This window comes from Dermacentor silvarum, chromosome 3 (genome assembly GCF_013339745.2).
Source record: "Dermacentor silvarum isolate Dsil-2018 chromosome 3, BIME_Dsil_1.4, whole genome shotgun sequence".
NCBI lineage: Eukaryota > Metazoa > Arthropoda > Arachnida > Ixodida > Ixodidae > Dermacentor > Dermacentor silvarum.
The window spans coordinates 167,653,805-167,667,419 of NC_051156.1; the positions used below are offsets into that span (position 1 = coordinate 167,653,805).

Consider the following 13,615-nt stretch of genomic DNA (forward strand, 5'->3'; position numbering starts at 1 on the left):
GTGTCCGAGTACTTTAATGGTTTTGCTGGCGAAGTGGCACTTTTTTGTATTCAGCTGAAGGCCAGCAGCAGAGAGGCATGTCAAAACTTCGTCGAGGCGCTGCAAGTGCTGATGGAAGGTCGACGAAAATATGACGATGTCGTCAAGGTAGCATAAGCAAGTCTTCCACTTTAGGCCCCGCAGTACGGTGTCAATCATCCGCTCAAATGTGGCGGGAGCATTACACAGGCCGAAAGGCATTACGTTAAATTCGTAAAGTCCATCGGGAGTGGCAAAGGCAGTTTTTTCCTTGTCTGCTTCGTGCATGGGGATCTGCCAGTATCCGGAGCGTAGATCAAGGCTGGTGAAATACTCCGCGCCTTGTAATGAATTTAACGCATCATCGATTCGGGGAAGGGGATATACATCTTTGCGGGTTATTTTGTTCAAGGCACGGTAGTCTACGGAAAATCGCACTGAGCCATCTTTCTTACGCACCAAAACGACAGGTGACGACCAAGGGCTTGAGGAAGGGCGGATGATGCTTCGTTTCAGCATGTCGGCAACGTGGGTATCGATGATCTGGTGTTCGGCGGAAGAAACACGATATGGCCGCCGGCGCACGATGGAAGTCCCATCTGTGTGTATGCGATGAGCCGTTGCAGAAGTCTGTCCCAGAAGAGGAGAGTGCACGTCGAAGGAGTCTTTATGCTTGGATAACAACGCCAGTAACTCTTCCGTCTGCTGTGGCGTTAGATCAGTGCTGATTGCACTAGCGAGAACAGAAGCAGGGGCTGGCTCTATAGCTGTAGGTGCCCGTGAAACAGCAGTAGTCGAGGTAAGCACACAGACAGGCTGAGTGTCCAAGACGCAAATGACAACAGCGCCTTTAGGAAGAAGTACTGGCTCAGTGGTTGTGTTGAGTACAGCCAAAGTGGCCGTACCGTTGGTAAAGCGAACAAGGCTAGGTGCCAGAGCAATCCCTTTGGATAGGCAACGAGCTGATGGTACAACTAAAACGTCACCATCGGCGATGTCAGAGTTAACCACAAGAAGTTGTTCGCGGCCAGGAGGCACCATACAATCGTCAGCAGTTCGTAAGCGAAGGCGCGAGTCGGGCACGTCGTCGGAATTGTCGGTCTCGGTCAAGTTAACGAGGCGTTGACGGCACGAAATAAAAGCGGACGCGGAAGAGAGAAAGTCCCACCCTAGTATAAGCATGTGAGCACAGGAAGTCAACACTGCGAACTGAATATGGTGGCGAATCCCGTCAATCGAAACTCGAACTGTGCATTGCGCCGATGGCCGAATCACAACATTATTTGCGCCATGGAGAATAGCTCCATTGTAAGGTGTAGTAACCTTGCGTAGACGAGAGCACAAGTCAGCGTGAATAACAGAAACAGCTGCGCCCGTATCAATCAATGCAGGAACGGGTACACCTTCTACACACACTAATAAAGTATTGGCCGGGCACACTGGAGGAATTGTAGTCTGTGCAGACCTATTTTACATTCAGAATATGCGCAAGGTGACTGCTGCTTCACTTAGCCGTTGTTATACAGTAGGTTACCCATTGTTTCTCTCCTAGAAAACAGAAACAAGAAAAAAAGAAACCAAAGGATCTGCTTACAATAAGAACACACATTACCACACCATGTGCAGGTTTTACTTGTGGTGCATCGCCTGATCATAGCTGATAACTCCCCATTCTCTTCCTATCACCGCCTATGGCTGCTGTGTAAACTAATAAAAGAGAAAAATCTGTTTCTGTGTACACTACTGTTCACTCACCTCTTGCATAAATCTGACCTAATTTTGCATGTTTGAAATATTCTGCTTTTCAAGTGGCTGAAACTGTGTTCACCTCTCAACTGTCTATTTCCTTCAGACACTAATATGAGATACAAAGGCTACAATAATTACACATTTTCAGATGAGCACCTACTAATTTGCACTAGTTAACCTGGTAGTGTGTCCAGGCCGCAAAGAAGGCTTGCTGCTATGCCACCCAATAGTTAATTTTTATGCTGCTGCGTACATTGTGCACTTGAGGCCTTTAAATCTACATGGACCGACTTCCACTGAGGGAGCCTTGCACAGCTTGTCTGAATACTTACCCCTGTTAGCCTCCTTTGGCCAACAGCTAGTGCCCTCTAAGAGCTGGAACACACTAGCAGTTGGCTCCTTGTAAAGATGCGCCTTGCATCGGCACTGTAACACGGCTAGCAGCGGTGCACTGGCCACACAATTCTTCAGTTTGCCGACGTGGAAGTCACGTGACAGAAGTTGAGACTGCTTGCCTTGATTGCCTGAGCTTTTGCTATGCTCAGGATTCGTACACAATATTTGGCTGGAAATTCAAGGTCATTTCAAGGATTTCAAGTATGCAAAAAGGCAGAATTCGAGGAGTGTTAGCGTAATTTTATTTCCTCACATGACTTAGGAAAGGAGCCCTATTTTCGCATTAATTTCTCTTTCAAGAGCTGTTATCTCCGCTTCTTTTTCTTTGGCTGTTCGACGGAAACTGTTTGCCTTGACAAGATAAGTCAGGTCGTTTTTTGCTTCGGTGTCTTCCGAAAAGCGATCCGCTGACTCCTGCAAGCACTTCAGAGTTTTTTGGAGCTTTGTCTTCTTCTCTTGCATGCTCTGTAGCTCTAGCTCGAGTGCTTTTCTCTTCAAGGTTACCTGTTGAGCTACAGCTTGCTTCTTCTGTTCGTCCATGTATAGCGCATACCTATGCCTGGCTTGGCGCACTGATGACTTCAGTTCTTTCGACAGTGGAACGTTAAGCAGCCCACCATGGGTTTCCACGGCCTCGCAGATGACTCGTTGTGAGATATACGAGAGCTCTGCCATATTTTCGACCGCGATCTGCTTGTTTACACTGAAACCTCTTTCTACTGAAGCCTGCCCATGGCTAAGCAAGAGAAGGACCTTCAGTACTTCGCATAACATCGAGAACGCCGGGTCATGCTTCAAAAGACGCACGAAGAGAACTTCAAGGCGTTCATGGTCTCTTTCATAGTTTTGCAGTTCATACCGCTTTTCTTGGCAGAACTGAATGTACTGTGCACACACAATATCTCTCTTGTGCTCAGAAAGAAGCTTACTGTCAATTAAACAGTTAAGAACAACTTTCAGCTTCCCAAGGCACATTTCTGTCTTCGCCATCTCTCTGGGGTCGAAACATGACAACCCTCGAACCAGAGGGTACCTAAGAGGACTTCTCTCCATGATTTTCAGGATCATGTTCACAATGAACTTACGACACTCGCCCCTAAATTCGAAAACACACTTGGTACTCGCTTATCCGCTTTTTAAGATCTTCTCAGCCACACGTCCAACGTCCACCTTCTCAAGTGACGCAGTATCATGAACATCAATTCGCAGCAGTTTCGTGATGCTCGTGGCTTCTGTCAATACCGAGCGCTTCACGAACCTTGCAAGGAGGCTCCTCAAGACAGTTTCAAGCTCTTTTGCTAAAAAAAATGTCTTTGGCGAATCACTCTGAAAAACAGTCAAAAAAGGCTGCACAACCATTGCAACGTTTAGGGAAAAGTTCAGTTTCGCAAGTGCAAGCTGGTCCTTTAGAAAAGCACTGACGTTCTCATACGCTCTACATTTCGGCAAGGGTAGCCTATGGTCGCTCACTGCTTCGGTGTAGTGCCTCAAATGCTCCCACATAGCCAGGGCTCTCTCCAGTACGGGCATGTTCTCGACCCAACGGTGGGGTACGAAAGGAAGTGGAAACAGCTTGCTCCCTGTTTCTTCAACAAAATCTTCACGGCGGGCCGGTGCATCATGGAAGAGTGAGAATAAGCTCGACAGAAAGGTGTCAACTGGCCAGCTTGCCGCATGCATTCCTGCTTTGTAAGCATTATGCACTGTGTGCAAGCCACATGAACCAATATCCAAGCACTGAACTTGAAAGTCATTCTTCATGTGCTGCTGCAACTTGTTGAAAAGACTCCAGTTGACATTCGGGCCGTCCATCGAGAGCTGCACAATCCTGCTCAGGGGAAAGGACGCGAGTGTTTCCGTCAACTTCTGCATAAGGTCGTCCGCTGTGCTGTGACCCATGAATGTTGAAGTCAGATATCTGGTTGTCATCTCACAGTTATTCCACAATCTGACGTGAACATCAAGTTGTTTTCTTTGCAGGTATTCATTCAAGGTTTCGTCAAAAAGCACAACAAAATTGTCAGACTTCTCCATCATTTGTTGTACTTGCGAAGTGAAAAATGGGCGCAGACCGTGGCACGCGACGTACGCGCACTTTTTCTCAGAGCAAGTGAAGCTTCTCGCGACCTCGCTATCCGGAAACATCTTTTGGAATAGCTGGGAAATGGATCCACTGCAGCTGTAGGAGTAGTCCGAGGACACAACTTTCATCGTCCACAAAATCTCGGCTTCGATCACGGAATCATGCGTTCTGCAGTCTTCGTCAAGTGTCGCAGCCTGAGAGGAAGTTGCCGTGCTTTCACGCTGACAAGCAGCCTCGGACGACAGATTTGCCGCTTGCATGAAACTTGCGACGTATGAGCAGCCCTCACCTGCTGCAGCTTTGGATCGGTGCTTCGCGCCTTTCTGGTGGCTCTTCAAGGCAGATTCCCCCATCGTTGCAATGTCGACCGTCTTCTGACATAATGCGCACATTGCTCGATAAGGATCGCTTGGTTCCGGTCTCACCCAGTGACGATAGTCCGTATGTTGCAGCCACGCAGGCTGAAACTTGCACTTCCCGCCTGGCATCTTGTCAAAGTAAACACACAACGCAAACGCGAACTTCACTGAAATGGCGCGCACGAGGCCGACAAACGGCCTGACTATAGTACCTAAAAGACAGATACTAGTGTGCCGAGAGCGGGTGTCGCGGTAGCACCGAGTGTGATGCCTGCCGCCGCTGGCCGCTTGGTGCGCTGCACTTCGAGACTGTGCCGCACCATGCTGAGACATGGGCGGACTTCAGGCAAGACACGACGCGAGTCTCCCCATTTGCCCGGCGATCTGCCTCTTATGTTCTTGTCCCAATCCGCAATACGTTCGGGGTCTGCGGACGCGCTGGGTAACGAGATGAGCCGTTTCTTTCCGCGTCTCTGGGAAATCGCGGTTTCGCGACCTGTTCAAAGTTTCTTTAGACAGACAAGTTCACACATAGATGCAAAAACCCACTCACAATAAGAAAAGACTGCAACGAAAGCGGCAGCAAGGCGAGAAATGAACTACGCATTGCAATCGACGCGTAGCAATCAACGCATCGCAAACGAACGCGAGTCGAACACCGCAGGATTTAGCATGGTGCCGACAGGCATCGCCGTCTGGTGGCCCGCGGCGGCAGGCATCACTGCCCGCGCCACCGTCCCGCGTTGGAGACTCTCGGTGGACGGCACACTAGAGTATATTCTAGGCACTATACGCAAGCCGAGCAAGCGATATGTCTCGCATTGGATTGGATTGGATTTCCAATGCATATTAGTTGCCAGACGATGTAGGGGCTGCGAGATTTAAAACCGAAACTTCCTGATGTTGCCCTTTAGTCAACACAGCTTGTTTTCATGGGCATTCGTAAGCGAAAGGGCCTTAAATATCAGCATGACTTGTGGAGGTACATCGTTAATTTCCTCTAGCGGAACAAATCCCACGGGATTTTCAAGGATTACAAGGAGCTCACGGGTATTCAAGTAGTTTCAAGGGCCCTTGAACTTATACTGTCAATATCAAGGATATTCAAGGATTTCAAGGGGCTGTGCGAACCCTGTATGCTTTTGCTGTCTGCACGCTGTTGTTCATATCTGCTCTCAGCAGGGTGCCTCAAATTCCTCAATGTTCTCCCAGCCACACCACAGGCGGTGGGCAAGGAGGACATCGAGGCACCTTCGCTCTCCTTGTGTGCATTTCTATTGCGATGGCCGCACAAGGCGCTGATTGGTGCTTTGCTTGGGCGGCAGCTGCAGAAATAGCACTTGGACCTACTCGCTCTGCAACAGAGAAACCTTGTAGCATTGTGGGAAAGCTGCCATGAAACGGTGACCCGAGGGTGGCAAGCGCTAGTCCACAAGGTGTCACGCTGCTACTTCAGTTGGCATAATACAGCAAAAAAGTTTGTGAAAAAAAAAAAGTTTCCCAAGGGATTCTGCTTTGACATACCTGACACAAGCAAGCAGCTGCTGGGGTGAGGTGACACGAGGCAGCTCAGCAAACGACTCGTCTGGAACAGCAAACAGTTCCTGGCTGTTGTTTAGCAGCTCCGAAATGGGCTCCAGCTCAGACGAATAGTTGGTGGCCACTGCAAGAGGCGCATAATCACAGGTTTAGCACACACCCTGCAGGAAACCGGTTTCAGCACAGCAGTTTACTTCTGCATAGTGCGACAACAAATTCACTGAACTCTCACTGCTGAGCCCTTCCTACTTCCTCATGCACTAGCCTGAGGTCAGAGGCAGCATCATCAAATAGCTCAAGAGCTTCACAGCCATAGTGCGAATTCAAAGGTCGACTCAACCCGCACATTCTATTCCCCAAAAGGCACAAATCTAGAACCACAGCAATGGCCTGTAAGGAATAAAGCAAGATAGAATGCTTATGGCTACCAAGCTAACAATGAACTGATTGTGAAGTGTGAAAATCAAGCAACGCCAAGACTCTAGCACCCATCCAGGCAGAACGACATGTGCACAGAAAGTGCTGCAGCCACTTTTCACTTTTAGGAGGCATTTACATCGCCAAATGACAGAGATCGCTCAACTGACCGCAACTGGTGACAGAGGAGCTAGCTACTCATGGCGGTCGATGTTCACACCTGCAAGCACGGCCTGCCCGTCACCACATCAAAATGGCTCACAAGTGCTACCGTTCATGTCAGCTCAGACAACCAAGGCCACTAAATAGCCAACAGCACATTCCAGGTCCTGCTTCCGTATCCCTGATTGGTTCAGCAGCTTTGCAATTCCAGCCACAGAGCTAAAGGGTTGGTTAGTGAGCAATTTCATGAAATTTGACGGTTTTTGACCAAGGCAACCATTTGTGACAAACCTGGTCACATGACTTCTGTGTGAATGCCGCCTTACACCAAGCTTTCTTTATCACTCAATAATTTATTTTGTGGCACCTTATTCATTTGTGGAAAGCTTTTATTTTTACCAACAGCATGGGGTAAATTTGCATTTGGGTTAATACAATTGATCCTACTGAATAGACAATGTCATCTGCAAACCGAAGGTTGCCGGGATATTCGTCGTTGATCCTCACTGCTAAGCCTTCCCAGTCTAAAAGCTTGAATAATTTTTCTACGAATGCAGTGAATATCATTGGAGAGATTGTGCCTCTTTGCCTGACTCCTTTCTTGATAGGTAATTTTCTACTTTTCTTCTGCAGAACCAAGGTAGCTGTGGAATCTTTGTAGATATTTGCCAAGATATTCACGTATGCCTCCTGTACTCCCTTGATTCAGCAATAATGGGGACGAATTACAGCAAATGATTGAGAACCTTAACCAAGAAAGTGTAAGAGTGGGGTTGAAGATTAATATGCAGAAGACAAAGATAACGTTCAATAGCCTGGCAAGGGAACAAGAATTCAGGATCACCAGTCAGCCTCTAGAGTCTGTAAGGTCAATTACTCACAGGGGACCCTGATCATGAGAAGAAAATTTACAGAAGAATAAAATTGAGTTGGGGTGCATATGGCAGGCATTACCAAATCCTGACTGGCAGCTTACCACTGTTGTTGAAAAGAAAAGTGTACAATCATTGCATTCTACTGGTGCTAACATATGGGGCAGAAACTTGGAGGTTAACAAAGAAGCTTGAGAACAAGTTAAGGAATGCACAAAGAGCAATGGAACAAAAAATGTGAGGCCTAATGTTAAGAGACGGGAAGAGAGCTGTATGGATCAGAGAGCAAATGGAGATAGCCGATATTCTAGTTGACATTAAGAGGAAGAAATGGAGCTGGGCAGGCCATGTAATGCTTAGGATGGATAACCAGTGGACCATTAGAGTTACAGAATGGATACCAAGAGAAGGTAAGCGCAGTTGAGGACGGCAGAAAGCTAGGTGGGGTGATGAAGTTAGGAAATTTGCAGGCATAACTTGGAATCAGCTAGCGCAAGACAGGGGTAATTGGAGATCGCAGGGACAGGCCTTCATCTTGCAGTGTACATAAATATAGGCTGATGATGATGAAGGGATCCTACTATTTAAAGTTGGGCACTTTTAGAACTATATGGCTGTTTGAGTTATTCTCTGGCTTGAAATTATGTATGGAATTGTGAACTTAATGAATATCCAGCTTTATGCTGAAAAAAAAAAAAAAAAAATCCCACCCCACCTGAGGATTCAATTCAAAGTTCACAGTGTGCCAGCTGCTTCCAATATGCCACATAAAGATACACCGAAAATTATTCCACGAAACTCCGATCTCCCACCTTAACTGCAACTCACAGCGGGAAAAGAAGACCACAACATACCCTGCTCAGCAAAGATGGGGAATGGCACAAAATGTTCGCTTATCGTGGATTACAATTTCAACTTTTTGATATATAACACCTTTACGCAGTACAGTGCACATATCCGTTGGCAGTATGGAATGCAATTTTGCATGGTGCAGCAGAAGCAGCGAGCTGTAACACGCGAGATACGGTTCAACACCACACGAACGACAGAGTGCCACAGGCCACCACGCAAGCTCACCCGACTTCTCAGGGGGGCTGTCCTCCACCAGTGGCACCGCCACCTGGTTCTCGCACGAGGAAGGCCCCGGCTCCGAGGCCGACCGGCTGTGGCCGCTCTTGGACAGAAGTGACAGCAGAAGCAAGTGCCGGCAGCCCTCTCGAGATCGCCGCTTGCCTGCACATACACACAACCACTGAACAATCCTGTCTGCCGAGTGCAAGTTGTTGTTTCTTTCTCATTCTTATTTATTTTCAATGCCATCAGTGTTACGCTTCCATTCCTGTGACAGATTAATGAATTCATTGTTCATTCATTTATTTTAGAATATGTGACCACAAAGAGCTTGACGCTACTGACAGCATTAGATTATTTTCTTATAGTGAATGCTGTAGCAGCGTCTGAAAAGACTGGGCAGTTGGAAATCACGGTACCGCCATGGGGGAAGAGGCAGACGAAGGGGGATGCATGCGTGGGCAGCTACAGTTATGAAAGCATTATCAGCCCCAGCACTCGCTGCTTCTCCAGATTTTTAGGCACCTGTTTCTGCAACCCTAGGAAGCTTGAGGTCTCCCCTCATGAAATCACGTAGCCACATTCCCTCCCTGAACCTTTACTTACACCGGCCAGGTTTGGTGGCCTCCCCTTCGTGCTCTTTTTGTGAGGATGAAGAGAGAATTGTAAACTTCTTTCTATCGTCACCGCTTCATGGTTGCAAGAAAAACAATCTTGGAACTACGTCTTCAAAGACTCGGCCTGAACTTAGCAGATATTGTTATTCTGCGTATGGGGTCTCAACTCTGGGATTAAGTCACAGGGATGTTTGCTCAGTCACCCAGGAATCCCTTATTGAGTCTGACTGCCCTCTTAAATGTGCATCTCTTTCCTCTTTTCCTATTTTCGTACTGTTGTTGTTCTCATTTTAACAGATAATTATGCCTTTCTACATCATTTACTCTTTGTCATTCATGAAAATTTATTTCCGATTATAACTTGGAGTACTCCATCCATTTCTTAGCCTCCCGTGTTCTCCTTTATTGAAGCTGAAGGAAACGCCTCCTCTATCATGGCTGCTGTGTTAAGCCAACACCTGCCTTCCACATACACACTCGCATTTGCACGTACAATGCACTTTCATTAATTCGACAACAAAATGTTTTGGTTATTTCAATCCCGACCGAAGTTCCCAGCCGACGTACATTTCTACGGGCCATGACTTTCAATATTTCTAACCTGAAAGTAACCCATCCCAGATAGCATGCATGTGCCTGACCCCAACTGTGACCCCCATGACAGCAGCATTAGCCGTGCTAAAAAAACAGAATGCGTTGAAAATATACTCTCTCTCTGTCGAAAACGCTCACTTTCGGCATACCCTTACAGTGCTTCCTTTGGCTTCAGTATTTGCAAGCTTTATGTGATGGCTACTCAACTAAACATCAGACCCTTCAATTGCCTTCCCCTCTACAATTTTTTTCGATAGCATCCACTCACCCTTAGAGGCTCCCTTGCGGCTCCAGCCCGAACGGCACTGGTGCAGTGGCGCCGCAGCTGCCGCCACACCCCGACGATCCTGCAGCTCGAGCAGGCGCAGCAACACTGACTCATCATCTTCCTCACGGGATGCAGCAGCAGCCGAGGAGCAGCCATCCCGGCTGGGATCGGCCATGGCTCCGGCTGCGGATCCACTGCTGCCTGCGGCGCCCAGATTCCACCAGTGGCAGCAGCCGCCACTGGCACCGTTGCTTCCACCACTGGCACTGTGATGGGAGCCGTGCTGATGTTCCACATCCCGATCGCCAGACCTGAGAAGAGTGAGGGAGAATTTTTATTTACAGGAAAGACAGAGAAGTCGGCCTATGCTAGCGTGCACTAACCCATTTCCATGCACAAGGGAAGAACAAAAGGAGACAGAAAAGCTTGTTTGTGTGTTTGTTTGATCTATCAATCAATCGACTGATTGATTTGGTTCAACATACCTAAGGAAAAGCAGGGCTATGAGAGACGCCATCTTGAAAGACTCTGGATTAATTTGGACCAGCCACACTGTACACCTCAACGGACATCTCAACCCGAGTAGTACATGAATATTCTTAAGGATGTGCGAATACTCAAATATTCGATTTTTCGAATGTCTGTATTTTCGGTAAGTGACCCTGCCGTGGTCGACGTCACTGGCTGGTCGCGGTTGTTGCTGGCTGGTCAGCGGACCCGAACGCCGCTTCAACGACCATGAATCTAACCCATAGGTGTGATCTCACAACCAATCACCGATGAGCCATTTGAAGGAACATTGGAGCAACAAGCTTTCTGCAATGGTTTGCTGCCCGTTATCACATCGGCCAGTGGCAAATTTTTGTCACGGCCACACCATTGACTACACTATCTAGCCCTTTAGGTCTAATCAGAGCTGCATCGTCGAGTGTTGCGACTGAAGTCCCGATTACCAAATCATCGCTGATCTATTCACAGAGGTCGCATGACCCTCAGAAAGCTGACAAACCACCTCGTTAACGAAAGCGAGTGCACAGGATGACTGTTGCATGTTCACAGCCACCATCTTTGCGAAATACCGTACGGTGACCCTTCATTCTGAATGCCGTTCGTAGGCGCACAATGGTCTCTTTTCGTAGTCGTGGTGTAAAAAAAACAGCGCTAAAAACACGAACAGAAGGAAGAACACAGGACGAGCGCTGACTGCCAACGGTTGACTTATTGTGCGTGCACAAATATAAGCACGAAATGGAAGGGTGAAAGGGGGACAAGCAAAAGATTGGGGCGGCGGGAAGGGGGGGGGAGTGGTTTTGACACCTGTCTCACTTGGGTCTGAAGGTAAAACTAACAATCATATAATGATTAGTGAAGTACATATCTGAATTTCTTGTCGGTGAGAACGAGTGAATCAGAGCTCACGCATGACGGGCCTATGCGCATCATCGTAAAGGTTTCAAAAATTTCCCTTGCTTGACTGTCTCTATAACGGCGCAGTACCTTTGTATAATCAAGCACCGGCCTGCACCCGCACTTGGCACAGTGGATAGCGAGATTGCTTACATTCTTGTTTTTGAAGTTATACGCATGTTCCTGCGATCTTTCGTTGAGACAGCGTCCGGTCTGCCCAATGTACGTTCTGCCACAAGAGGTTGGAATCTCTTAGACGACATCCTTGATGCACCGCACTGGGCACGAGGTGCGATTCTTGCTGCAGGATCTGTTGTAGGGGTGGCTGGCATTCACTTTCCTGCATAATGAGCTGAGTTTGTTGTTGGGGGCCGAAAAAACAACACGAACACTGGCTCGCCCCACTGCTTTTTCGATTCTGTGGGAAACGCCGTGCACGTATGGGATAACTGCTAATTTTGTTTTGTCGAGTTCAGGCCTTGCCTTATCCCTGGGAGTTCTGATCTCTTTGGCAAAAGCTTCAGACAAGGAACAAAGTAGGTGTCACAATGTAAGAGGCCGCCTGTGGCGCGAAAAAGAAGAGGAGCACGCGATGCCCGGTGTTCCGAACGGCGCGAGCGCGCGAGGCGCACGAACCGAGGCATAGTCGAGGGATGAACGGCGCTGTCCTGTGGAGTTTCAACGTGGCACCGGGTCAGGAAGGTCGCATCTCCAGCTATGTTCTGGCGACGGGAGACTTGGGGGTCTGGTTGAGTCCGCGACGCTGGCCGTCCAAGGTGTGGCCGTCGACCTCGGCAAGTTCGGGCGAGGCTCCTGGACGAGCTGCAGCTTCTCACGGCAGGACCAGGCACCCCAGAGAGGCTCCCCCTTCTGCGGCAGACCGGCACGTTTGATTCTCCTCGGGACGCCACGTCGGCACTCTTGAAGAAGTTGCGACGCATCCCGACGCTAGGCCTAGGCCGGTGGGCCTAAGCTACGCTGAGCGCCATCGCTGACGAGCTGACGAGCTTATCACCGACGAACCGACGAGCTCACCGCCGGAAAAGAGACAACGTGAGTCGTCGGTACCTACGGCAGTAACAACACCCGAACTACTTGGACCCGACGCTGAGGAACGTCAAGTCGGCGGACCGTAAGAGCCCACATTTTGATATCGACGCAGTTAGGCCGGGGCCAAGGTGGTCAGACTTTTAAGGGCGAAGACTAGGACTGACCTAGAGACGTTAAGGCGGAGCTAGGCTCCGGAAATGAGATAGTTGTTTTTCCAGTAGTGCTGTATTTAGTTTTGAATTCTCTATTAAGTACGCTTTTTCGTGGAGTGATGTCTTTAGTTTTTTGTACCGTTAGTTTTGAGTTTCAGTTTCAGTTTTGTGTGCCGCGTGCTTCTACCTCTCCTGTATATATTAAATCTTTGTTTGCCGTGCCGCCGGTCGTGACTCTCCTCCATCGAGAGTAGCGCATGCACGCAACTCTCCACACTCCCAAGTAAAGGTGACAGTAGGTCTTCCGGGTAGCCGCTTGCTCTCAGGCTCTGGATTTGGCTGTTGTAGCTACTCTGGATTTTATGATGGCAGGAGCGATAGAGGGAATTTTTGAGGGATCTAAGTGCAATGGCACATATGACAATTCTCAAGTGACCCCGATGTGTAGGTGCTTCTTGGAGCGAGGGGGATATGCCCAGCAGATGTGGCTGGGGCTCAGGTGGAGCTCCAGGTCAAGAAAGCGGATTACGCCTTCTACCGGCAGTTCCTTAGTGAAGGTGAGGCTTTGGAAAATGGGATGGAATGCACTGAAAATTTGATCTACTTGGACAGGGGCTTCTGGTTTGGCACTGATTAAAACCAAAAAGTCATCGATGTAGCGGAACAATTTTAATGGTCCAATGTGTTCCAGGTGAACCTGCAGGAGCCTATCGTAGTGTGCGAGGAGAAGGTCGCTCAAAATTGGGGCGATACAGGACTCAATGCAGACCCCATTCTTTTGCACAAACAACTGCTCATTGTGCCTAACCACTGTGGAGCATCGGTAAAGGCGTAGCAAATTTTAAAAATTGGCAACACTGG

General features: G+C 48.5%; 1 protein-coding gene across 2 annotated transcripts in view; it reads right to left on the bottom strand.

The window, feature by feature from the left end:
• Positions 1–13,615, bottom strand: part of LOC119446018 (E3 ubiquitin-protein ligase TRIM37-like) — a 61,812-nt gene that overhangs the window by 8,853 nt on the left and 39,344 nt on the right. For both annotated transcript variants that reach the window (XM_037710326.2, XM_049663822.1), the window contains exons 14-16: positions 10,146–10,456; positions 8,673–8,828; positions 6,130–6,268 (exon numbers count right to left, since the gene is read on the bottom strand). In XM_037710326.2, the coding sequence (XP_037566254.1) occupies positions 6,130–6,268; positions 8,673–8,828; positions 10,146–10,456 (606 nt within the window). The remainder of the gene's footprint in view (positions 1–6,129; positions 6,269–8,672; positions 8,829–10,145; positions 10,457–13,615) is intronic.